Genomic DNA, 26,322 nt, shown 5'->3' with positions numbered 1-26,322 from the left:
GGATACAAATACAGCGTATTTTATTACTACGTACATTACAAAATACATTCCAAAAGATGATGCACTGCAAATGTTAACACTGAATACACTACACTACACTACGTTGACTACTTAGATTTCAACCCATCTTAGACGGGTCTGCACAGATAGTCCATTAATAATAATAATAACAACAATACTACATTTTATTTTTATAGCACCTTTTCTCTTTCTCAAAGCGTTTATTGAACCTGTTTAACCAGTTCAGAATCACTGGGTTTGGAACTTAATTCAGCTGCACAGACGACAAGGCAAGAAACCAGTCCACTGCCGGGGCACACGTACATGCGTACCCACACAGGGTCAGTTACAGCAGGGTAAATTTACTCCCAGGGGGAACATTGCTCCTACTCCTGGGGGTAAATTTGCTGAAAAAAGCTGAAGTCGCCAAGATCTTGATTAGTTCCCAAAGACAACGTGAGACTTGCTCTTTCAACCACTGTGCCAAGAATATCCAAAATCATAGATGAAAAGCAAGAAGAAGTGTGTCATGAATTGACATGTTCTCATCAACCTGGCATGTTTTGTTCTGGTATACTGGCATCAGCTCATCATTAGTTGTTTTTTATATAAGTGAAATAGTATTATTATGTGCTATTGCTATTGTTATTTCAGCTTAAAATATCATTATTAAAAATGTCCCCTTTGTCGATCACTTTATTATGGTAGAAGTATAAACTCAATTTACTGAACAAAACTGGGCGAGGGTAAATTTACTTCCAAAAAGTTGTCCACGGGATGAATGGGGCAAAAAAGTTTGGGAACCCCCTGATTTAGAGTCTTATACATTATTAGGATTTGTAAGAAAGTTCAGACTCTGGATCTGTGAGGCAAGCAGCACCAACCACTTAAGGTATCACAACACCGCCCTGTCACCAACAGTCAGGACAAATGTTCAGTCAACGGAAAAACTCCAAACAAAAGCACCGAATGGCTGAAACACAACAGGAATGTAAACACGTTAGGGCTGCCATCTAACCTGGTGCCAGGAATTTGGTGCACTTGACTGATAACTGTGTGAACATCTAAACATCACACAGGTGGAAAGCAACAGCTGGGGCAACTCCACTGGTACAAGCCTTGCCCTTTGCCATTTGGTTATCAGCATGTCTCATAGCCAAGGAATTAGCTCAGAAATGTAAAGTGATGAAAACAGATTGGATTTATTTGGCGATATTCAGTTCATTGACCTGCCTTCTCGGCCATAATACTGTGCACCATGTCCATAATAGTAAAGGGAGAAATGTAAACGTAGGGATAGTGGACGGTGCTGCTGCTGCTGCTGCCTGTTTAAATCTCAAACCTGGCCGCACTATGAGTCGAGTCTGTATGCTGTCCCAGTGGGAGTGTACACTGAAAAACGTATAACCGCCATTCAACTTCAAATAATTAAGGTAATGATTCACACTTAATATTTTCAATCTGAACCGATATAATTCTTTTAATCTTATTGAACCCACAATTTGTAAGTTGAGGCAAATCATTTAGAGTGATTGGGTGTAATTCACTTGTTTTATACTGAAATAAATCTATTTTTTAAGTTGTTACAATTTAAAATGGTTTATTGGTCGTAACCTGTTTTTATGCTATTAGAAATATTATGAACATAACACATTCCAATGCTGTACTTTTAACATTTATTTAAAAATCTAGTGCAAATACACAAGCATTTTGCAGTGTAAATCTTAAATATACAACAAAAAATTATTAAACGTTTCTACAGCTTTCTTGAAGGTATGTTTTATTACAAGTTCTTGGATCAACCTAAATAAATTACTTCACAAGGTAACAAGCAATTTAATTGATTTCTTTCAAATTTTAAAAAGTATTTGAGTAAACTTAATTCATTTGAGTTTGTTTTAACCTTTTCAAAAACTTGAATAAAAGCAAAAAAATGTATTTAGCTCAAACCAAATTTTTTTAAAAACTCAAATTAACTGTGGTGGGCTGGTGCCCTGCCCGGGGGTTTGTTTCCTGCCTTGTGCCCTGTGTTGGCTGGCATTGGCTCCAGCAGACCCCCGTGACCCTGTAGTTAGGATATAGTGGGTAGGATAATGGATGGATGGACTCAAATTAAAACTTTGTCCATTATTGTATTCACTGTAATGCCAACTTAAATTCTTAATTGGACTCAACTAAATATGTTCTTTATATGGTGTTGAATTCACTGTTTGTTAGGGTGAAATAATTTTTAATAAAACAAACCACAACAATGTTTTGCTTTAAACAATGGAAGCAAATTTATTTTAAAATTAGTGCTACATTTTGTACAGTGCCATGAAACATGAAACACGTTTTTAAACTGATCTAATGGTGGTGAATGTTACTGAACCAGCTCTAGCAAAACTCTTTTAGATTTATTACTGAATATTTGCAACACAAAAATCTAATTTTTGGTCATTCCTTGAACATGTTTTTTCTGTAAATATTCAGAACAAACATTTCACAAAAAATACATATATATATATACATATTAAACATCTGATCAGCTTTTATAAGCTAATGAATCATCAGGACCAGGTGTAATTGGAAACAATAGCAGGACAAAGCGAGGTCAGAAATAAAAGGCAAAGAGCAGAAAACAAAGTCTTTTCGCCTTCACATCATTCAGTGCACAAAACGTAGATTTACACAATAATGGACCGTACGCTATGAGAATCTGTGGTCTCGCAACAATTAAAGCAACGACAAATTTAATTTCAAAGAAAACACAATTCGGTCAGGTGTATATTTATGATCACGGAGAAGCGATCACAACGCGAGCAGCAAAGACACAAAGTGGCAAAAAGGACAGCGGCTGTACAGGCTTTAAAATGATTGATGGACCCCCCTTCTCCCCCCCCCCCCCTATTCACAACGCCAGCAGCGTTATACGTCCTGCAAGAAAGAGATTTAACCACATTCGGGGGCGGAAATAAATGACAATTATTGTTTTTACAACGTCACGCGAGACAAGGCAGTGAGCCATCATTTAAAACACGTCCACGGACATCTAACCAAGCAGTTGTTGGATTGCTGTTGGCAGACACGCTTCATGTGCTCCCAGGTCTTAAAACAACGACAAGTGACAAGCAGAACAGGCAACTTGCCAGCAGCAGAAAGCCAGCAGATGATCCGACTGCTTCTCCTTAGCGTGTGGCAGAGACGTGAAGTGGCAAATGGACAGCTGCTGTACGGGCTTTTAAATGATCGACGCGCAGCGCAGAAAACACAGCTCGCCAACAGCAGCAAGCCAGCAGATGATCCGACCGCTTCTCCTTGGCATGTGTTCAAGCCAAACCCCCCCCCTTCACAACGTGAGTGGCAGAGACGTGAAGTGGCAAATGGACAGCTGCTGTACGGGCTTTTAAATGATTGACGCACAGCGCAGAAAACACAGCTCGCCAGCAGCAGCAAGCCAGCAGATGATCCAACTGCTATTCCTTAGCTTGCATTAAGCCCCTCGCCCTTCACAACGCCAGCAGCGTTATACGTCCTGTGAGAAAGAGATGTAACCACGCCCGGGGCCGGAAATGAGTGACAATTACTGTTTTTACAACATCACGTGAGACAAGGCAGTGAGCCATCATTTAAAACATGTCCACAGACATCTAACCTAGCAGTTGTTGGATTGCTGTTAGCAGACACGCATCATGTGCTCCCAGCTCTTAAAACAACGACAAGCGACAAGCAGAACAGGCAACTCGCCAGCAGCACAAAGCCAGCAGATGATCCGACGGCATATCCTTAGCGTGCGTTCAGCCGACCCCTTCACAACGCGAGCGGTGTTATATGTCTTGCAAGAAAGAGATGTAACCACGCACAGGGCTGGAAAATAAAGGGCAACTATTGTTTTTACAAAAGTTTTTAAAGTTAAAGTGAAAATAATGCATAGGTAACAATTCCCATGAAAATAACAATCTCTTTAAATTGTGTATCCGGTAAACCGAACCCGGGGGCAGGTGAGCGAAGCGAGTAGGGGGCAGAGCCCCCTAGTTCTAGAAAAAAAACCCAATCTAAATCCGTTAAGTAGTTCTCTTGTGAAACGAGGACAGACAGGCAGACAGACAGATGTTGGATTTTATATATAGAGAGAGACGTCATAGAAGGCAGGCTCAGACTGGCATCCTAGAGGTGTACAGTAATCCATCCTTCATCGCGGGGGTTGCGTTCCAGAACCCCCTGCGAAAGGTGAAAATCCGCAAAGTAAAAACCATATGTTTATTTTTATATATTTGAAGCCCTTATAAACTCTCCCACACTCTCTTATAAACATTTCCCGCACAATTATACAGCATAAACCCTTTGTATTCTCTTAGATATTAGGTAAGATTAATTGAAATTATGAATGTAAACACACTGTTTATGTACAGTAAAACCTAAATATTATTTTAAAGATATCGAGCGTCTCTGATATCACATATGTTACAGCCATTACGACAGACAGGCCACCAGCAATAAATACGTACAATGCAAGAAAAATTGTATACAGTAAAATGTGTGTACAGTGACACTAAACTATGTACATGTAATAAATACTGTATGTAGATAATTAATTATGGTTACTCACCAACAATGACACGATGACTTGTCTGATAACGATGAGTTTAATTTTACTGCACAACAAAGGAGAGCGTTACAGCTCTTCTAAAGGAGCCTCTTCAGGCGACTGTGTTGTACCGTCATTGTTCTTCTTCCAGTACTCTTCAATCCAAATCCCTAAAGTAGATTCCATCCAGACTGCTGCCTTATCACGTCCACTTGCAACTCGTTTTGCGCCCTGGTTAAAGGACACTGCGGCCGTAGATCTTCTATTCTTTTCCTCCTTTTTAAATAAAAAGAATCGTGGACTCATTGATGCTGTAATGGTGTCCTGCAGCGGTGTAGCTGTTCCCTTCCTTCAACATATCCAAAACTTTTACCTTTTCGGAAATTGTTAGTATCTTCCGTTGGCGCTTGGACACGGCCCCTGAAGCAGTAGCAGGAGCACATTGATGCTGAATGAGCGAGACGAGACTTCGTGGTTAACGCAGCGGAATCAAATTCTGTGCTCCGTCGCTGAGCCAATCAGCACACAGGAACTTGACTGCGTGCTCTGATTGGGTAGCTTCTCAGCAATCCACCAATAGTGTCCCTTGTATGAAATCAACTGGGCAAACCAACTGAGGAAGCAAGTACCAGAAGTAAAAAGACCCAATGTCCGCAGAAACCCGCGAAGCAGCGAAAAATCCACGTTATATATTTAGATATGCTTACATAAAAAATTTGCGATAGAGTGAAGCCGCGAAAGTGGAAGCGCGATATAGCGAGGGATTACTGTAGCTCTGATTGACAGTCCTGTTAAGGTCCTTGGGTATAACTGGATGGGGCTGCTGGGGGCATGGTCTGCTGTCAGGTGGCAGTCCAGCCTGACCCACAAGTTCTTCCAGGCTACATCAATGATACGTTAGAAGTACTTCTGGGTCAGGCTTAAAAAAAGAAGCCATCTGCCCCTGCCAGGAGAGGTCATGTTGGGAGAGGAGAAGGACAAAGGTCACTTTTGAGGGGTGGAGGAGGAAAAGGAGTAGCAATAGAAATAAAAAGAACTGAGTGTGTATGCTTGTTCTTATAGTTAGGAAGATGAAGCCCTTATTGTAAAGGCATAAAATGAATAAAAAAAGACCTGGAAAAGTTATGTCCGAGACACCCCTTAGTGGTCATTGTATTGTGATCTACAGAGGGTACAAAATGATTTAAAAAAAAAAAAGCAAAGTGTACAATTCAGACATTCAAAAAGACAAAGTAAAAAAAAAAATAAGGCAAATGAGATCTTCTTTTCCAAGCGGCCATCATGCCATTGGGCACTGGTGCACCATGTTACACATTTTGAAAAGCACAACTGAAAGCAGCAGCCTTCTTTTCACACACAAAGTCCTTTTGCAATGTGCATGGCAAGTCATTCCAAGTGGCAGATTTGGGCCACATGCTGCCACAGTCTTCCTTCCCTTCATTGTTATTTGGTTCCCCTTCATTCCAGAACATTCTGAAAAGAAAAAAAGTCCAGAAGTATCACATGAATGGTAATATCATCCACTGGTCATGCCAGCCCACCAACCCCAAAAAGACCCTGCATTGCCCACACAGCCCAAGTAATCTTTAGTAAAATCAAACCCTTAGCCTGCAGAAGCAGTGCAAGGGTCAATGCCCACTTGTAGTAAGTAAATGTCTAGTTAATATGTCCTAAGGCTCTTCTTGAGGACCCTGAGGACTGATTGAGATCATTTATGTTAGGCACAATGCCTAGAGGGGGCTGGTCAGGTGGTCTTGTGGCCTTGGAACCCCTGCAGATTTTGTTTTTTCCTCCAGCCGTCCAGAGTTTTTTTTTTGTTTGTTTTTTTCTGTCCTCCCTGGCCATCGGACCTTACTTTTATTCTATGTTAATTAATATCGAGTAATTTTATTTTTTATACGTTGTCACAAAAATAGCCAAGAGACATTGGAAAGGTTTGGGGCAGCCACCCGTATAATATTTCCCAGCTTCAAAATCTGTCAAAAGACAAAGACATGTTCATACAACGGAGTCCAAAACAGAACTGAGTATCATCTTTAAGATGGCGGCTGTTAAACCCTCACGGGGGGAAAATGACGTCATCAGGACCGGAACCAGAAGTGATGTCATTGGCTACCCCAAAACAGGGTGGGATTTCCCGAGAATGGTTTGCAAGGAATTAAAGGAGAGAATTAGCGCACTTCGCCACCCCCTGGTCTGTCATGGAACTGCATTTATATAGGCCCTTTGGATGTCCCCTAAACATGCAATGATTTGTGGTTTTTTTTGTCTTACTTCATCCTGTAAAGCAAATTGAGCTTCATCATTTGTATGAAAATGTGATCTAGAAATAAATATTGTTGTTGTTCTTGCCCAGTAGGCACCACTCACATCAAGCAGCTGTGTACTGCTGGGCATTGCTTTAGGAATGACACTTATTACAGTCTGTCCATTCAGGTTACTGTTTAAGAGTCTGCTCACTCACTTCTGTTTGAATTCAGTGGTGGAGTGATGAGGGTCTCGGCTCAGACCAGACTTCACAAATCTGATCTGCACATGTACTCACCGGTCAGTCACCGGTTAACTGGAGGGGTTTTCCCCTTTTTCGTTTTTTCTTTCCCTTTTTAATAAGCACAATGGAATCTTCCAGTGTCATGATTTTTAGTGTTTTTTTGGAGCAATTCCTTTACTAAATTGAAATATTTTGCAATAAATCCAAAAATGATGTGGATATATCTTTAAATATATTGTAACATATATGTAGTTGTCCTGTGGTGGGTTGGCACCCTGCCCAGGATTGGTTCCTGCCTTGTGCCCTGTGTTGGCTGGGATTGGCTCCAGCAGACCCCCGTGACCCTGTGTTCGGATTCAGCGGGTTGGAAAATGGATGGATGGATGGATATATGTAGTTCAAATGCATAATTTTAAGATTATATCTGAAATATAAGGAAACATATATATATAAACTCCGCCCAACTCTCACCCTGGCAGATGCAGAGAAGCTCGTCCATGCCTTTGTCTCCTCCAGGCTTGATTACTGTAATGCGCTCTTTATCTGGATTCCCGGCAAGAGTATCCAGAGACTCCAGTATATCCAGAATAGCGCTGCCAGGATCCTGATGAGGGTGCGAAAGCATGACCATATCACCCCAATCCTGAAAACCCTTCACTGGCTCCCTGTCCCACTCAGAATTGAGTACAAAGTCTCCCTCCTCACCCATCAGTGCATTTATGGACATGCCCCCCTTTACTTACAGGAACTCCTTACTCCTTATACCTCCTCACGCGCCCTCTGCTCTGTACACACTAACACTCTCCAAGTCCCTAGAACTAAGCTTCGCAGTATGGGTGATAGGGCCTTGTCATCTGTGGCGCCGAGACTGTGGAACGCCCTCCCTGACTACCTGAGAGCCCCACAGTCGACTGATGTGTTTAAAAGGAATCTAAAAACTCATCTTTTTAGAAAGACATTCTGTTAAAGTACAAATAGATTCTCTTGTTTTATTATTTTATTTTTTTACTCTGTAGCACTTTGAGATTGTTAAAATATAAAGCGCAATATAAATAAAATTTATTATTATTATTATTATTATTCTCTTATTATATTGTAACAATCACATTGCCAGATGTATTGTGTATAAGACATGCAGCATGCTGGCCGTCCAGACCCGTGGCAGAACATTCACGACTGGAAAAAGCTAATAATAATAATAATAATAATCCTCACAGGTGGCGCAGTGGTAGTGCTGCTGCTTTGCAGTAAGGAAACTGTGGAAGATTGTGGGTTCGCTTCCCGGTTCCTCCCTGTGTGGATAGCGCTTTGAGTACTGAGAAAAGCGCTATATAAATGTAATGAATTATTATTATTATTAAATCTTTGCATTTATGTATGTCTTTTCTCACTACTCAGAGCGCTCAGCGATTGCAGGTTAAGGGTCTTGCTCAAGGGCCCAACAGAGCAGAGTCCCTATTGGCATTTACGGGATTCGAACCGGCAACTTTCCGATTGCCAGTGCAGATCCCTAAGCCTCGGAGCCACCAACAGTAATCCCAATGCTTAATCTTAAATTAGTAACCCGGACACCTATACCTTTAAATTATTAAAAATTATGAATATTAATATTCTGGATGATACATACTATTGCCAGTCCCAAACCAGAATCCTAACCTTAACCTCATAGGGTGGGGCAGCAACTGTAACCCCAATGCCTAATCTTAAATTAGTAACTCGGATGCCTAATCTTAAAATATTAAATAATTATTAAAATTAGGTATAATATTACCAATCCCAGACTAAAATCCTAATCTTAACCTCACAGGATGGGGCAGCAACAGTAACCCTAATGCCTAATCTTAAATCACTGACTCGGACGCTTAATCTTAAATTACTAAATAACTAGAAATATTAATATGAGGGATATTATTATAGGAGGACCAACCTCAGACAAAAAATTGCTAATCTTAACTTCACAGGATGGGGCAACAACTGTAAACCCGATGCCTAAATCAATGCCGAATCGATTAATTAATATACCAACCTTACAAAAAAATAGCAAAGTAATGGCAAAGTACAAAGGGAAACGGACCAAAGCTGAAACCCAGGCCAAACCAGGAAGGACAGCTTTTGGAAGCCGCAACCCAGTATGAGTCATCCTTTGTTCAAAGATAGAACTTAGAATTAATTAACAAACTAATATAAAGAAGTGAGGGTAACAAAGAAAGGGGGGAACACGTGGGGAGTTGGACTAAGGTTAACCCCAGGCTAACTCAGGCAGGATAGCTGTTGGAGCCACAACCTAGTGTGAACCAGTCTTTGCGATCAGGGGGTGAGCAACTGTAACCCCCACATTTTAAAACTAAAATAATTTTCTTAATAAGATATAAATAAAAAAAGTATATAGATTAAATCGAAGCTGCTAGGAAATAAAACTACAGATTAAATATAGCAGAAGGATGGTGAGCACAAAGGGAAACGGACCAAAGCTGAAACCCAGACCAAGCCGGGCAGGACAGCTTTTGGAAGCCGCAACCCAGTATAAGTCGTTCTCTGTTAAAAAATAAAAGCATAATATAGTGGAAGCCAGTCCTTAGGAAGAATGGTCTAACAAATAAAACATATAATCTAAAAAAACAGATTACCTAGAAAGTTGCAGGAGATAAGATAAAAAGAACAGCCAACTGTCACTCAAAAATCTAACTAGAATAATGTACGGACAGGGGAAGCAACTGTAACCCCATTAATAGCAAAAAAATGCGCGTAAAACGATGTGAAGTAAAATAAAAAGGTAAAATAAAAAAACATAGATAAAACATAATAGAAGGATGGTAAGTACAAAGGGAAACGGATCAAGGTTGGAGCACAGGCCTGACCTGGCAGGACAGCTTTTGGAAGCCGCAACCCAGTACAAGCCTCCTTCTAAAGTAAATATTAGAGTAAAAACCAAATAAACAAAAGTAAATTAAATAAAACGGTAGCATATGTCCAAAGATTATTAGGAGGAAACCTAACTGATGCTTGGGAATTAGAATAGAAATACTGACAGTGATAGAAGATATAATTAGGTAAACGGGAAATGGGGAAAGGGATGGAAAAACTTAGGATAGGAGAACAGTGGACTAGTACACTAGATAAATGTATCCGAAGGAAAATAAGAGAAGCAGGAAAGGTAAAAGATGGGACAGGATTGGGAGGCCACATCCTGGGGCAAACCAATCATTGCATTAAATAGGTTAAAAATAGGAACACATCAAGTTCACCAGAGAGGATATGAAAAATAACAAGCTAGCCTTCTTAGACTGTGAAATTTCCATCGTCAACGGGGGACATTTGAAAGTGGATGTGTACCGTAAACCCATACATACGGACCAGTATCTAAGGTTTGACTCTCACCATCCACTAGAGCACAAACTAGGTGTCATTAGGACTCTACAACACAGAGCTAACACCATTCCCACAGACTCAGAGGCCAGGGAAGCAGAAGAACACCACGTCAAAAAGGCCCTGAGTAAATGTGGATATCCCAGCTGGTCCTTTGTCAAAGCAGGGAGGACACCTAAAGAACGCTCCAAGCGATTCGTGAGAGAGGAAGGACATCCACTGCCTAAGCGAAAACCCTTAGTGATCCCGTATGTGTCAGGAGTATTGGAACAGCTGAGGCGCATTTTCTCGAAACACCAGGTCTCAGTGGCTTTCAAACCCCAAAACACGCTACGCCAAAGATTGGTCCATCCCAAGGATCGGGTCCCACGGCACAAACAGAGTAACATAGTTTACGCAGTTAAGTGCCAGGAGGAGTGCCGTGAATTGTACATCGGGGAAACCAAGCAGCCACTGGCTAAGCGCATGTCACAACACAGAAGAGCTTCCTCGTCAGGCCAGGACTCCGCAGTCTATTTACATCTACAGGATAGTGGTCACTCCTTTAAAGATGAAGAGGCGCACATCCTGGACAGGGAGGAGCGCTGGTTTGAGAGAGGAATCAAGGAGGCCATTTACATGAAAAAGGAACGACCATCTCTGAACAGAGGAGGGGGCCTAAGGGTACATCTGTCGCCATCTTACAATGCTGTGATTGCAGCCATTCCTCAACCCTCTATGAATGGTTCACACGTCTACTAATCAGTGGACAATTTGCATATCACTGATCAACTGGCCCTTTGTCAATGGTGCTAGTCTCTGTGATTAAGCAAAGGTACTGTTTATAAGGTTGGAGAAACCTGCAGTCAATTGAGAGTGAGGAAGAGACTTGGATAAGTCTCGAAATATTTCTCCCACTTAAAAACTTTGTCCAGATGAACAGAATCAAATTTCTAGGATTAAAAATAGGAAGACACAGTCATGAAGTATAAGAGGGAGCAAGCTTGGATGAGGGCCCTACAACAAAACTAAACAGCTTTTAGTTACAACAAAAAAATCAGGTGAGGTGGAAATGTCAGTCCAAAACAAATTAGTATTGATGGCCAGTGCATTCGGAGCACCCATAAGACTGAAAGCATCTAACTCAACATTACAGTAGTGTGATCAGAGCTTATGTGAACTCCGCTTTCTCCTAAACCTAACCTAAAGACAGTCGTCCCAAAGATTTCAGTTTACTTTGAACTCAGTAAAAATAGTTCAGGTAGGTAGACATGTCAGCCAATGTGGGCTGCAAATTACTGCCTTATTACTTACTTGTACTCGGCTAATAATACGTTTAGAATTTGTGGTGTCACGGTGTGACTTGGCCTGGAATGTCTTTAAATGTAAATCTATTGGATGCTATTGTCAAGGACCTGGCTAATGGATTTTAAAAATATACTATAGTATACAAAAATGACAAGTACCTTGAAATATAAACTCTGAAATATTTTGTACAGAATATTATACCTACAATTTACAGTATATTTAAGAAATAAATTTTAATAGCTCTGCGGTGGGTTGGCACCCTGCCCGGGACTGATTCCTGCCTTGCGCCCTGTGTTGGCTGGGATTGGCTCCAGCAGACCCCCGTGACCCTGTGTTCGGATTCAGCGGGTTGGAAAATGGATGGATAGATGGATTTTAATACCTTCTAAAATGTATTATATATTATTCCTAGTTTTTAAAATATATTACAAAATATAAACTGACATTTTTAATATATTTTCCAAAATATAAAATTATATTTTGTAATATATTTTAAAAATGAGGAATAATATATAATACATTTTAGAAGGTATTAAAATCCATCTATCCATCCATTTTCCAACCCGCTGAATCCGAACACAGGGTCACGGGGGGTCTGCTGGAGCCAATCCCAGCCAACACAGGGCACAAGACAGGAAACAAACCCTGGGCAGGGCGCCAGCCCACCGCAGTATTTTACAATACATTTCAGTGTATTTCAAGATAGCATAATATATTTATCCTTAAAGTATTTTATGAGATATTGTAATATATATTCATATAGATAGTAATATAGTTAAAAATAAAAACATATTTCATCTTTGTAAGGTATTTGAGGATTTTCTCTTTCTACTGTTATATAATATATTATTCCTAGTTTTTAAAATATATTATGAAATATATTTTTATATTTTGGAAAATATAGCAATATTCAAATATACACAAATACATACTGTGGCGGACAGCCAGGTCCCATGCCTGGCTGGGACGCCCCCCTTCAATGTATGTTCCGGGGGAGCTACCATGGGCTACTCAATACCTCCCCAGGGACTCTTGGTGGCAGCCTCAGCTTCCTGCAGGGCTCCACAGGAGATGGAGTTCTCCACAGCCCTGTTGGGATCTGGGGTGGCCACCAGGGGGTGCTGCATGGGTCCCTGAGCCTGGCTGGATGAGTCTTCAGCCCCACCCGGAAGTGCAACTGGAAACAGGTGATCAAGCACCTGGAGCACTTCCGGGCGGGCTATAAAAGGGGCCAGAAACCACCACTCCGGGGCCAGAGTCAGGAGGAGGAGGACAAAGCTTGACGGGAGGAGTGGTGGTGCTATAAGTTTTTGTGCTGGTGATTTGGGGCTGTGTATTGCCTGTGGGGTTCACGAGGAAGACGTGCCCCACAGGTGAAGAAAAATAAAAGTCTTTGTGTGTTTTTACACGTGCCTCCGTGTGAGTCTGTGCCGGGTCGGGCGCAATATAGCGCCTTTCTTACAAAACATATTTTACAATACATTTCAATATACTGCAGGATAGCATAATATGTTTATCCTTAAAGTATATTATAATATATTGTAAAATAAATTCATATAGGTAGCAATATAGCTTTAAATAATAATCATTCTTTACATTTATAGAGATCTTTTTTTTCATGGATGCAAATCTGTGATCTCCTTACTGCAAGGCAGCAGCTCTTCTATATTTTACATATGTTTCATTTTTGTAAGGGATTTGGGTATTTTCCCTTTGTATTATCCATCCATCCATTTTCCAACCGGCTGAATCCGAACACAGGGTCACGAGGGTCTGCTGGAGCCAATCCCAGCCAACACAGGGCACAAGGCAGGAACCAATCCCGGGCAGGGTGCCAACCCACCGCAGGACACACACAAACACACCAAGCACACACTAGGGCCAATTTAGAATCGCCAATCCACCTAACCTGCATGTCTTTGGACTGTGGGAGGAAACCCACGCAGACACGGGGAGAACATGCAAACTCCACGCAGGGAGGACCCGGGAAGCGAACCCAGGTCCCCAGGTCTCCCAACTGCTACCCACTGCGCCACCGTGCTGCCCTCCCTTTGTATTATTTTATAATAAATTATTATTTAGGTTTTAAAATGTATTAGGAAATATATTTTTATATTGTGGAAAATATGTTGCAATATTCAAAAATGACAATAATTTACATAATTTACAATACATTTCAGAGAAAAGCCAAGCAAAATGACACCTTTTATTGGCTAACTAGAAAGATTACAATATGCAAGCTTTCGAGGCAACTCAGGCCCCTTCTTCAGGCAAGATGTAATACAGAAACTGAAGTTTCCTATGTTTATATACACACTCTAGGACAAGAAACAGCATTGGTAAATCTTTAAATGAGAGATTTTGTATCTCTCATTTAAAGATTTACCAATGCTGTTTCTTGTCCTAGAGTGTGTATATAAACATAGGAAACTTCAGTTTCTGTATTACATCTTGCCTGAAGAAGGGGCCTGAGTTGCCTCGAAAGCTTGCATATTGTAATCTTTCTAGTTAGCCAATAAAAGGTGTCATTTTGCTTGGTTTTTCTCTACATTCATAATGGCTAACACGGTACAACACCCTAGTAATACATTTCAGTATATTATAATATATTATAAAATATATTCATATAGGAAGTAGTATATTTTTTTAAATATATTGTACATATGTGTTATTTTTGTAAGGGATTTGGGTGTTTTCTCTTTGCTTTTTTTTTTGAAATTTCATTTTTGTCAGTTTTTCTATATTTCATTTTTTCTTCCATTAAGGGAGGCATAAGGATAGTGCTAGAAGACCATGAACAAATAAAATGTGCCATCATAAGGTCCTGGACAGAGAAGTTCTCTTAGAAAAACTCCAAAAACAAGGCCCCGAGTTTATTCCTCACATTTGCAAGTCCTCACTTCAACTATTTTGGTGGCCTGAATCAGTCGAAGGCTCAACTAATGGCATCCAAAAGACTGAAACTTAAAGACATTCCCTGGACTGCCCATAAGCAGGGTCAGATGTCACTCCCAGAAGTCTTTAGCTAGGCCCTCTAGACTTGACGTCAACCAAGACAATCAGTAGAGAAAACACAAGAAACCAGCCAGTTAGGTGGTCCTGTTCTCACTTACACTTCATTTCGAGGGAGACCATCGACCCAGACCCAGGTGCCTTCTGTCTCCAGATCATTAAATCCAAGCCAGACTTCTTTGTTGCTGACCCATTTGTAAATAAAGTCCTAAAAATACAAAAAAAAAGATATACATTGATGTCCGTTCATCTCACTGATGGCATTGGAGCAGAGGACATGCCCTTTAGGCCTGCCATGATGGCCATTTAATGGCAGCACACACACACATGCTGGTTTATTCTGAGAGAATTTAGAGATAGGTTTGCCATTAGAAGCTTCTCTTTTTTCTTTTTGTGTTGGCGAGGCCTGCAGGAGGCACTTACCCTGTGGTCTGTGTGTGGATCCTAAAGCCCCAGTACAGTGACGGGTGACTGTGCTATTAAAATGGCGCCGTCCTTCAGATCATATATAAAACCGAGGTCCTGACTCTTTGTGGACATCCTTCGTAAAGAGCAGGGTTTATCCCGATGTCCTGGATAAATTGCCCACCAGGGCCTGGTCTTTCTGCCCCCCTGATTATCCCCTATCTCTAATTGGCTATCTCTCTTACCACTTTACCACCTAACAGCTCATGTGCGGTGAGTGTAGTGACATGATAATGGCTGCCGTTACATCATCCAGGTGGATTCTTCATAATGATGGTGGCTGAAGTGGCTCCACACTCCTGATGTAAAGCGCTTTGAGTAAGGAGAAAAGTGCTACATAAATGTAAAGAATTATATTATGAAATATTAAGATCATTCATCACTTCACTATCCCAGTAGCACCTTCCACAGTGAACACTATCACAGGGAATGACATTAAATACTGAACATCCTTCCATCACTCCATCCAATACTAAATCCATGGAGCAACGTCGCACTGAGGATGAAGCTCCAGTCCATCTCAGGGCATTCTCACTCCTACTCCCCGGGTCAATTTACAGATCCCAAACAACTTATCCTGAATGTCCATAGAATATGGAGGAAACCCCTCATAGGTAGGACCTGAGCTGAAACTTGAACCCAGGACTCTCTAGCTGTGAGGCAGCAGTACTGACCTTTGCCCCCACGGACCATGGTACCATCTTTTCTCTTTGCAAGCAGTACCTGTTCTTTCCGGTCTTCAATGATGACGAGGTGCGCTTGTTGAGACTCACAATACATTTTGGAGCTGTTCCAGTTTCTTTGGTGAGTTGACAAATAGTAACAGCTGTCTGTAAATTCCCTGTGCCATCCTTGTGGGCAGAAATGATAGGAGTACCCTGCTGAGAAAAATGAAAAATCCATCTTTTAGTCACCGTACCTCCTTTCGTAATCGTCTTAAAGCAGCCTTCATGTACATCATACCACAATGTCTGTCTTAGCAACACTCTGGTTAAGCAGGCAATCTGAAGCTTCGACTTTGTCTTTTCCAGGCCTTCACCATTTAAGAGTTTTAAAGATCATGTCATATCACGTCATCCTCAAACCCGATTAATCCAGTAAAGGCTACTGGGGAGGCCAAACGAGGTCTTACTGTGATAAAGTGAAGTGTGGTTATCACTCTTCGCTACTTCATTCTTTCCCTCTGCTTCAACCTCCCTCCTAATTCCAGATTTAATAGTATTTTTGAGATATAATGAAACTCATAATCACATTTCAGTTTTACTTCTACCGGCTACTGGCTGCTACATCAGGTTGGTAAGCACACAATAAAAGGGAATCAAGTTGGGTCAGTTACAGGTACGAGGTGAGGAAACCCTGCCAGTGCTCTAAGCATCTGTGAGCTACAGTAAGATGTTTCATGTGAACTCACCCATGACAGCACTCCGCCAGGTCTGCACAATTAGAAAGAACATAACATTGTCAGACCTGCTTAATCTAATTTAGAGTTACAAAAGTCAAGAGCAGAGGTCACAAGGCAAAGAAAAAAACAACAGCTCTGGACAAGTTGCCAGTCTGCTGCCGAGTTTATTCACGCACACATCCACACGGGGATGAGTTCAAGCTGTAAGTTAACTCAGCCTGACATTTTTTGGGAATGTGAGAGGGAAAACCACCCAGAAAAGGGCAGAATGTAAAAACTCCACTAGGCACAGAATTCCAGCCAAGGATGCTGCATCTATGTGTGATATAGCGGGTCCGCAGCTTCGAACGTGTGGCCAAGTTTTAATAAGTAATCTGTTTGGCCGTGTCAGTCTCCATGGCGAGCTTGAACGATTGTTGGGAGTTGATGAGGTAGTTGGGGCGAGATGCACCTACACGTGAGGGTGCGATCATTCTCATTTGCTTCATCAGCTTCCTACAGTGCGTGATTGGGACGCTGCACCCACTGAGCCGTATAAATACGGGCCAGCACAGGAGATTGAGAGGGAAGAAACAATGATGGGGGTTAAGAACAACACAAGCACAAGAAGAAGAAGAAGCACAAGCACAAGAAGAAGAAGAAGAAGAAGAAGTACAAAAATAATAATAAGAAGAAGTACAATAAGAAGAAGAAGAAGAAGTACAAGAAGAAGAAGAAGAACAAGTACAATAAGAAGAAGAAGAAGAACAACAAGTACAATAAGAAAAAGAAGAACAAGTACAATAAGAAGAAGAACAAGAACAAGTACAAGAAGAAGAAGAACAAGTACAATAAGAAGAAGAACAAGAACAAGTACAAGAAGAAGAAGAACAAGTACAATAATAAGAAGAAGAAGAACAAGTACAATAAGAAAAAGAAGAAGAAGAAGAACAAGTACAATAAGAAAAAGAAGAAGAAGAAGTACAATAAGAAGCTCAAGAAGAAGAACAAGCACAAGAAGAAGAACAAGCACAAGAAGTGGAAGAAGAAAAGAAGCACAAGAAGAAGAACAACAACAACAAGCACAAGCGACCAAGCAGGCTCGCTGGTCAGAAAAGGCAGGCAGCTGGGATGAGAGCCCTGAAAGACTGTTTGGCGGATGCATTGGGTCACTCCTGCTGACCATTTCAGAGGAGTGCAAGTGACCAGGATTATAGACAGTTCTCCGCTGAGGTTGAGAAGGCTTGGGAGGGAGACCTCCAGTGTGACCGCCTTTGTCATTGGGGACCCAATTCTCGGTCCAGCGAGGGAACCTGTACGTAGCCTGGGATAGAAAGCTGCCAGGCCAGTTGAAGGTCAGCTGCACCTGCGGGTAGGGCGACTCCCCTGTTGCAAGGCCTGCATGGGATAAACCGGGGAGCTGCCAGTTTTGAACAGGCACCGGGTTTTTCTTAAAAGGACAACTCCCAGCCAGTATTTTAACTTTGTTTTACAGGATTTATTTATTAGGGATTTTACCCTTCACTTGTCACCTGTTTCTTAAGGATTATTTATTTATGGACTGTTTTTTGTACACTGCACTTTATTGGGGAACATTTGTTTTTATTTTTGTTAATAAAAGCATGGGACACTTTTACATCATCCTTTTGCTCCAATTATGATTTGTCCCCATCTGCCCGCTCATCCAGTTATGTTATCGATGTGTCAGTGTCAGGGTCCTGAAACAGGAAGAGGGAGCTAGGAGCACCGTCACACTGTGCTAACCACTGCGCCACCATGCCAGTTGAATCTAGAAAGTGTGATCACACATCAATCCCTATAGCTACATTAGGGTCTCTTCCTGAAATGTTAATCCAAGATAGGGCCACAGCCCAGGTACCACCCCACTCTCTCCCTGGAAGTCCAAAATTGAGTATCATCAATTGTACTGTAAATATAAAAGGTATTCAATTATAACTGTTCTCACCTGAGCTGTTTGCTTGATTGGAAAAGACACTTTGGAGGGCTGCCCACGCCTCAGTCGACTTGTTAAGGAGCTCCGTGATGTCTGCAGGAAAGTCAATGGTTAGTTTCTGTGTTCATTCCTCATTCAGAGTTGTAGTTCAATTAATCAGAAGGCTTTTCCATTTCAGCTGCTATCAAGCCCCCCCATTTTAGGCGATGCCCGAGATGAACAGGGCACACACTATTTTGAAAGTATAAATCACATCTGTCTGCAGTGGCACGACGCTCAAGCTTACAGCACCCTTTGTCTCTTCAGTATTAACCCTCTCCACATTCTCTTCATTGACCACCACCCCTGTCTGAGGGTCTTATAACTGATTGACGTGATTTTTGACACCATTTTGCTGAGTGGGTAGGGGAGGAATTCTCTTATCGATTGATTAAAGTGAATTTATTACATAAAAATAAGGTTCTCAAACCTGCGTAATGTAATTCAGGGTTGGCATGGGGGATACAGAGCTGCTTATCCCAGAAGCACTGGGGCAGAGCGCCAGTCCATTTCAGGGCCCACTAACCCACACTGCGGCCAGTTAGATAGATAGCGTGAAAGGCACTATATTATAGATATAAATGCTCCCTCAAACGTTAACACTTTATATACCGTGGACTCAAATAGAAGAAGACATTGAAAACTCATTTAGAAGGACGAGCGACACACAAAACTGCATGTGGAAGAGTGAGAAGCTTCAGGTACTCGTAATTGGAGCTCCACAGACAAATTACACAATTGAAAAGTACATTGTTCTGTCTTTGTTTGTTTCTTTCTTTCTTTCTTGGTTGGCAGTGGGTGGCACCTTTTGGCAATAGAACCAAACCAAGCCCAGATGTATGACATAACATTTCCTTGTGCCAAGACACTCGTATTTATTAAAGGTAGAGAGGAGCAGAACGACAGCCACGGGCAGAAGAACATGCATCTCCATTCTGGGCTGCTGATTCTGTTCATTGGGTGGGCGTTTGCCTTCCTCCCCAACTGAGAATCCCCCGACATGGGTCCGAACAACCTCACCAATGAAGACATCACTACCAAAGCCATCCTGAGGGCTGTGGCCACTTTTACGGAAAGAAACCCACTGCCAGGAAAGTTGGCCTTCAAGCCAGGAGAGCTTTTGGGCCTGAGCTGTCACTTCACCTAACCAGTGTCGCAGTAGGGGGCGCTAGTGCTCCCTTGAACCCTCAGGTACCACTCCAAACACCAGGTAAAATTCCAGTTATTATTTATTTTATAATAATAATGTGCACAAAGCACCCTCCACTCCACACTACTCATATAAATCAATAATCAATACAATAACCAATCCTCCTCTCCCAGACGCGTTGCCACCCTTCCACCCCGCTCAGCTCAGCGTCTGGGCTTTCCCAGAGTCCTTTTATATCCCCTGACCCAGACGTGGTTCCAGCCCAACAATCCATAAGTGCTCATCACTTCCGGGTCAGATTAAAAGTCCTTTTCTTCAACCCGGAAGCACGTCTTTCCTTCAAGTCATGTAATCATGACGCACTTCCGGGTTATAGGGCACGTAGCACTATGTAAGTCTCCCTACAGTGGCTCCTGGTGGTCCCCACGGTATCCAGCAGGGTTGTTTATAAAAAGTACAATGTCCATAATGACCTGCTGGAATTTGGGGACCTTCCATGCTGCTGGGAGGACTCCATCTAGCAGCCTGGAGATGTGGACCGGAATATTTGGCCGGCCATCCCTCATCACCAGTTATCCATCTTTGTGGATGTGGGAGAAATCCAGGAGTACCAGAAGGAATATCGAAGCAGACACAGGAAGAATCTGCAAACTGCACACAGATGTGATTTATTAGGCGACTTTTCATTTATTGTACATTTATAAGTTTTACATTTTAAATTGAATGACCTCACAGGGCATTCAGGCACGTGCTGATGAGGGCTCACTTACTTTTCTGGGATTGTTCAAATCTCATCTGGATTGCATTCTGAAAGTGACTGCTGTTTTTTATAATATCTGTGACTGAAATAAAAATAAAAGGTGCCATGATAGTAACGATCAGAACCTGATTTGTGAACTTTGAGTGTAGCAGATTCAATGATAAATAAATCAATAAAAGTGACAGAACTCATTCGTGTCAACCTCAGTTACATGACGGGTATTGACTAGCTATACAACAGCGTGAGGCACACCGTAATGGCAGCACACGTAACTTTGGGAACTTACAAAGCCACACTTCACGTGTAGGAACATCCACAGTCAGACACTTACTGTTCACTTCAAGCTCACTTAGCTTGCTGATGACTTGTCCTCTAGTCTTATTGATGCTGCCTTGGAGCTTCCTCACTAAAGACAAACAGAGAAAGAGTCACGGACAGGGTCACCTACCAGACGTGTCAGTAAATGTAAAGTATCACACATAGGAAGTAAAAATGTGAGGTTTGAATACACAATGGGCGGTCGGAAAATCGAGAGTCCACCTTATGAGAAGGATTTAGGAGTCACAGTGGACTATAAGCTATCGACTTCCCGACAGTGTTCAGAGGCCATTAAGAAGGCTAACAGAATGTCAGGTTATATAACGCCTTGATGTGTGCAGTACAAGTCACAGCAGGTTCTGCTCAAGCTTTATAACACGCTGGTGAGGCCTCATCTGGAGTACTAGGTGCGGTTTTGGTCTACAAAAAGGACATAACAGCACAAGAGAAAGTCCAGTGAAGAGCGACAAGGCTGATTCAGGGCTACAGGGGGTGAAATTGAATGTCAGTAAATGTAAAGTATGACACGTAGGAAGTCAAAATGTGAGGTCTGAATACACAATGGGAGGTCTGATGAGTTGTGAGGAAAGATTAGAAGATCTGAACCTTCTCAGTTTAAGAAAAAGGAGATGAAGAGGAGACCTGATGTGTGGACTACAAGTCCAATTAATGCTTTATAACACCCTGGTTAGTCCTGGGTGCAGTTTTGGGCTACAAAAAGGACATAACAGCACAAGAGAAAGTCCAGAGAAGAGCAATGAGGTTGATTCAGGGCTACAGGGGATGAGTTATGAGGGAAGATTACAAGAGCTGAGCCTTTACAGTTTAAGAAAAAGAAGATTAAGAGGTGACATGATTGAGGTGTTTAAAATTATGAAGGGAATCAGTCCTGTGGATCGAGACAGTGACTTTAAAATGAGTTCATCAACAACACGGGGACACAGTTCGAAACTTGCTGAGGGTGAATTTCGCACAAACATTAGGAAGTTTTTCTTTACACAGAGAATGATAGACACTGGGAATAAGCGACCAAGCAGTGTGGTAGACAGAAAGTAAGACATTGGGGACTTTCAAAACTCGACTTGATGTTTTTTTGGAAGAAATAAGTGGATAGGACTGGCGAGCTTTGTTGGGCTGAATGGCCTGTTCTCATCTCGATTGTTCTAATGTGTCAGCTGTCACTGTTTACAGCCTGCTGAGGTCTGAGGTCAGTGGTCAGTTGTCACACACGTGTGCATCGGAGGCAGCTAAAGTGCTCAAAAGAAAGTCATTCCCAGCCAGACCAGGGGGTGGCAGAGTGGGAACCCAGCAAGCAAGCCGGAGTTGGGGGGTGTGAGACAGAGCTTACTGGGAGGTGTGGCGGAGAGAGTTATAAGTATTACTGAGATTTGTGTATTGCGATTACTTGCCTGTTCACTGTGGCTGTGGGGCTTGGGGAGCACTATTTGGAGAAGAAAAGAATTAAAAATACTTCTTGGTGCTTTTAACCTGTGTCCTGTGCATCTGTCTGTTGAGTTTAAAGGGGCAACAGAGACCCCTAGCGTCTCACACTCCTTATTAGCCATAAGATGCAAATGACAAAGGAGCCAGCAGTTCTCCATCTGACTTGTTTCCATTGACACCTGTGTGTGTTCATCCTGCACTATTTGGTTTAATAAAACACTTTAGAGAAAAATGTGACAGACTGAAAATTAACCGTTTTAGGCTTCAAATCATTTTTTTGTTTTCCTTGGAAAGGAACAAACTCTACGATATAAGAACACAACATTGCATATTAACAAGCCATGAAATTAAATAGGGTCTGAGACTGGCAAAGATTGGTTTCTAATTAAACAACTGGGTTGGAAGGAAAACCTGCAGCCACCGCGGCCCCCCAGGATGGACATTACCCACCCTTGCGCTACAGTAAACCTTTGCTTGAGCTCTAAGGCTGTAGTCAGAGGAAAGCACAATAAAACAAAAAACACACAAAAATGTAAGGTTAGCAAGTGGCACAAAGAAAAAAACTTACCCAGTGCTTCATACTCTACCAGTTTGTCCTTCAGTCTCTTTTGTTCATGTTTTGCACTAGAAACTACAAGAAACAATTTCTTTAAAATATATATACAGTATATATATATATATATTTGCAGCTGGAGATCCACAAAGGAAGAAAAAATGAATCACGTATCATAAAGTCGTTTTTATCCCTGAGCTTTCAACCCCTGCCAAGGGTCTTCATCAGAGGATAATGCTTAGACTTACAAGAATCAAAGGCAATATATAGTAAAAAATTACGTGGGGGGGTGGCTAATTCAGTGTGAAGGGGGGGGGGGGGGTATTGGGTGTACAGTTTATTTATTATGAACATGTTCTTCTTAAGTTTGCATATGCTGGGTTTATGTCCAAGTGTCTGTTGATGGTGTTCTCATTTGATAGCCAAGATTCGGCCAACTCTCTGGCACTTTTAGTACTGGCCTTAAATTCCATCCATCTATCCATTTTCCAACCCGCTGAATCCGAACACAGGGTCACGGGGGTCTGCTGGAGCCAATCCCAGCCAACACAGGGCACAAGGCAGGAACCAATCCCGGGCAGGGTGCCAACCCACCGCAGGACACACACCAAGCACACACTAGGGCCAATTTAGAATCGCCAATCCACCTAACCTGCAAGTCTTTGGACTATGGGAGGAAACCGGAGCGCCCGGAGGAAACCCACGCAGACACGGGGAGAACATGCAAACTCCACGCAGGGAGGACCTGGGAAGCGAACCCAGGTCTCCAGATCTCCCAACTGCGAGGCAACAGCGCTACCCACTGCGCCACCGTGCCGCCCGGCCTTAAATTTGACTTGTACATTGTCCCAGTTAAATGTATGTCCTGTTGATTTAGTATGCGTATAGATCAATGAAAGTGTCCTTTCTTCTGACGGCGTTGCGATGTTCCTGTATACGTGTTGCGATTCTTTTTGAAGTTTGTCCTATGTATACCGCTGGGCAAGAACCCCCCCCCCCACCCCCTCCACGTAATGTGTTGCTATATATTGCCTTTGATTCTTGTAAGTCTAAGCATTATCCTCTGATGAAGACCCCTGGCAGGGGTTGAAAGCTCAAGAATAAAAACTACTTTATGATACATGATTCATTTTTTCTTCCTTTGTGGATCTCCAGCTGCAAATATGCAAACCGTACCACAGACCTTCTCTTCCATATATATATATAAACATATAAAAAGTATATATATAATATATATATATTGCTCAAAAAAAATGAAAGGAACACTTAGAAAACACAACAGATTTCAATGGGAAAAAAATTCTGCTGGCTCTCTCTACTGCTATGGACTGAGATGGTGATGTGTGAGGAACGAAAGGATGGAAACGAAAAGGATCAACCGAAAAACACCCCCGAAAATCAAAGGGAACAAATGATGATGTGGCAGGCAGGCAGGCAGGCGAGTCCATTTTGCCGAAATGTCATTGCAGCAACTCCAAATGGTACTCAGTAGTTTTGTATGCCCACCCCCCAATGCTCCTAATGAGATGGCAGATGGTGTCCTGGCGGGATCTCCTCCCAGATCTGGACCAGGGCATCACTGAGCTCCTGGACAGGCTGAGGCGTCGGATGGAGCGAAACATAATGTCCCATCCAGAGGTGTTCTATTGGATTGAGGTCAGGCGAGTGAGCGTGGTGTTTGGGGTTGGTTCAGTCAACATCTCGCCACATGAGGCCGGGCATTGTCGTGCACCAGGAGGAACCAGCATAGAGTCTGACAATGGGTCCAAGGATTTCATCCCAATACCTAATGGCAGTCAAGGTGCCTACCGTTGTCTAGCCTGTAGAGGTCTGTGTGTCCCCCCATGGATATGCCTCCCCAGACTGACCATCACTGACTCACCACCAAACCGGTCATGCTGAACAATGTTACAGGCAGCAGAACGTTCTCCAAGGCTTCTCCAAACCCTTTCACGTCTGTCACATGTGCTCAGGGTGAACCTGCTCTCATCTGTGGAAAGCACAGGACGCCCGCCAGTGGTGGACCTGCCAATTCTGGTATTCTGTGGCAAATGCCAATCAAGCTCCGTGGTGCCAGGCAGGCAGTGACCACAGAGCCCACTAGAGGATGTCGGGCCCTCAGGCCACCCACATGAATTTTTTACTTTGGTCACAGACATTCACACCAGTGGCCGGGCTGCTGGAGGTCATTTTGTAGGCTCTGGCAAAGGAGCAGATACTGGTGGGTCCTGCTGATGGGTTAAGGACCTTCTATGCCCCCCCAGTCCAGCTCTCCTAGAGGAACTGCTAGTCTCCTGGAATCTCCTCCATGCCCTTGAGACTGTACTGGGAGACACAGCAAACCTTCTGGCAATGACACGTATTGATGTGCCATCCTGGAGAACTTAGACTACCTGTGCCAGCTCTGTAGGGTCCAGGTTTGGCCTCGTGCTACCAGTAGTGACACTGACCGTAGCCAAATGCAAAACGAATGACACAACAGATGAGGAGGGAAAAATGTCAGTGGCCTCCCTCCAGCTGTTAAACCATTCATTCCTGTTTTGGGGGTCATCTCAGTGTTGCCCCTCTGGTGCACCAAAGCAGCTGAAACTGATGAACAAGCCCCTCTGCTATTTAACTGAGCAGATCAATAGCCCACAAGTGTCATTGACTTGATGCGATACTCAAATTAAAAAGGGTTCCTTTCATTTTTTTGAGCAGTTTATAAAACTGTACAACTGGAAAAGCTGCAGGCACTCATTCACCTTTCCGTTATAAAAAATACATTTTAAAATCCGACATTATAAAACTATTAATCTGGCAAACACTGTGATTCTTTTCTGTTATAGAACAAAAGAACGACGTGCCGAGTTTACTTACTCTTGTGAAAAGACGTGATGAGAAGTGCTAGGGAAAGGATGAAGAGCAGAAGGACGAAGACAGTCAAACACCACGAGCGTCTCTCTGACAGAGGTATTCGTTTGCTTCTTTCTGACAAAGGGACAAAATGGAAGTGTTGTACTCATAATCCATATCTGTTATAAAGTAGATTAATAGATATTTCCCCCCTAAACGATAACACAATCATTATCAAGTCTGTCACTGTTTCCAATGTTCTTATTGTATGGTCAATAATGTAATATGATGGATGAGTGTTTCCATTAATGATTTGCAGTTCTCCAAAGCCTGTAGAGCATCAAAGAAGGACACAAGGAAGGACTTCTTTGGACACCTTTCGACTGCCACGTTTGTTTAGAAAGAGGAGGACATCGGAGTAGGCAAAGAAACGCCATACCTATACATGGAGACTCGGACATTGGACCGACCGAAAACCATTTCAAGGTATTTGCAGCAGAGCAACCTGCTTAGGTTCACTTCTTTTGAAAGCAGCACTCCTGTTTCTGGACTGCATCAGGATGACTAGAGATTAATGAATGAATTTGTTAATCAAATACTCAATTAAAAGTAGGCAGAGTGGTGGCTCTGAGGATAGGGATCTGCACTGGCAATCAGATCCTTTAAATGCCAGAACGTGATTCAACTCCATCGGACCCCTT

The 26,322-nt window shown here is 42.4% G+C and overlaps 1 protein-coding gene and 1 long non-coding RNA gene across 5 annotated transcripts in view; one reads left to right on the top strand and one right to left on the bottom strand.

The window, feature by feature from the left end:
* The first annotated feature begins 1,289 nt into the window (after positions 1-1,289).
* On the top strand, positions 1,290-26,075 carry LOC114642359 (uncharacterized). Its single transcript, XR_003714501.2, has 3 exons — positions 1,290-1,433; positions 25,615-25,738; positions 25,941-26,075. It is a non-coding gene; the product is annotated as an uncharacterized LOC114642359 (long non-coding RNA).
* The window catches only part of LOC114642358 (CD209 antigen-like), a 31,035-nt gene continuing 10,114 nt past the window's right edge, over positions 5,402-26,322 (bottom strand). Inside the window, exons 2-9 of one of the 4 annotated variants that reach the window (XM_028791279.2) lie at positions 25,646-25,756; positions 22,802-22,864; positions 20,804-20,878; positions 20,483-20,554; positions 18,536-18,616; positions 15,912-16,069; positions 14,825-14,931; positions 5,402-6,040 (exon numbers count right to left, since the gene is read on the bottom strand). In XM_028791279.2, the coding sequence (XP_028647112.1) occupies positions 5,875-6,040; positions 14,825-14,931; positions 15,912-16,069; positions 18,536-18,616; positions 20,483-20,554; positions 20,804-20,878; positions 22,802-22,864; positions 25,646-25,756 (833 nt within the window). In that variant the 3' untranslated portion in view covers positions 5,402-5,874. Of the gene's footprint in view, positions 6,041-14,340; positions 14,932-15,911; positions 16,070-18,535; positions 18,617-20,482; positions 20,555-20,803; positions 20,879-22,801; positions 22,865-25,645; positions 25,757-26,322 lie in introns of those variants that run through there. The other 3 variants (XM_051920715.1, XM_051920717.1, XM_051920716.1) reach the window with 3 other exon arrangements.

This window comes from Erpetoichthys calabaricus, chromosome 17 (assembly GCF_900747795.2).
Source record: "Erpetoichthys calabaricus chromosome 17, fErpCal1.3, whole genome shotgun sequence".
In the NCBI taxonomy this organism is placed as follows: domain Eukaryota; kingdom Metazoa; phylum Chordata; class Cladistia; order Polypteriformes; family Polypteridae; genus Erpetoichthys; species Erpetoichthys calabaricus.
The sequence above is the reverse complement of the archived record's forward strand: the minus strand, read 5'-3'. Positions and strand labels throughout refer to the sequence as shown.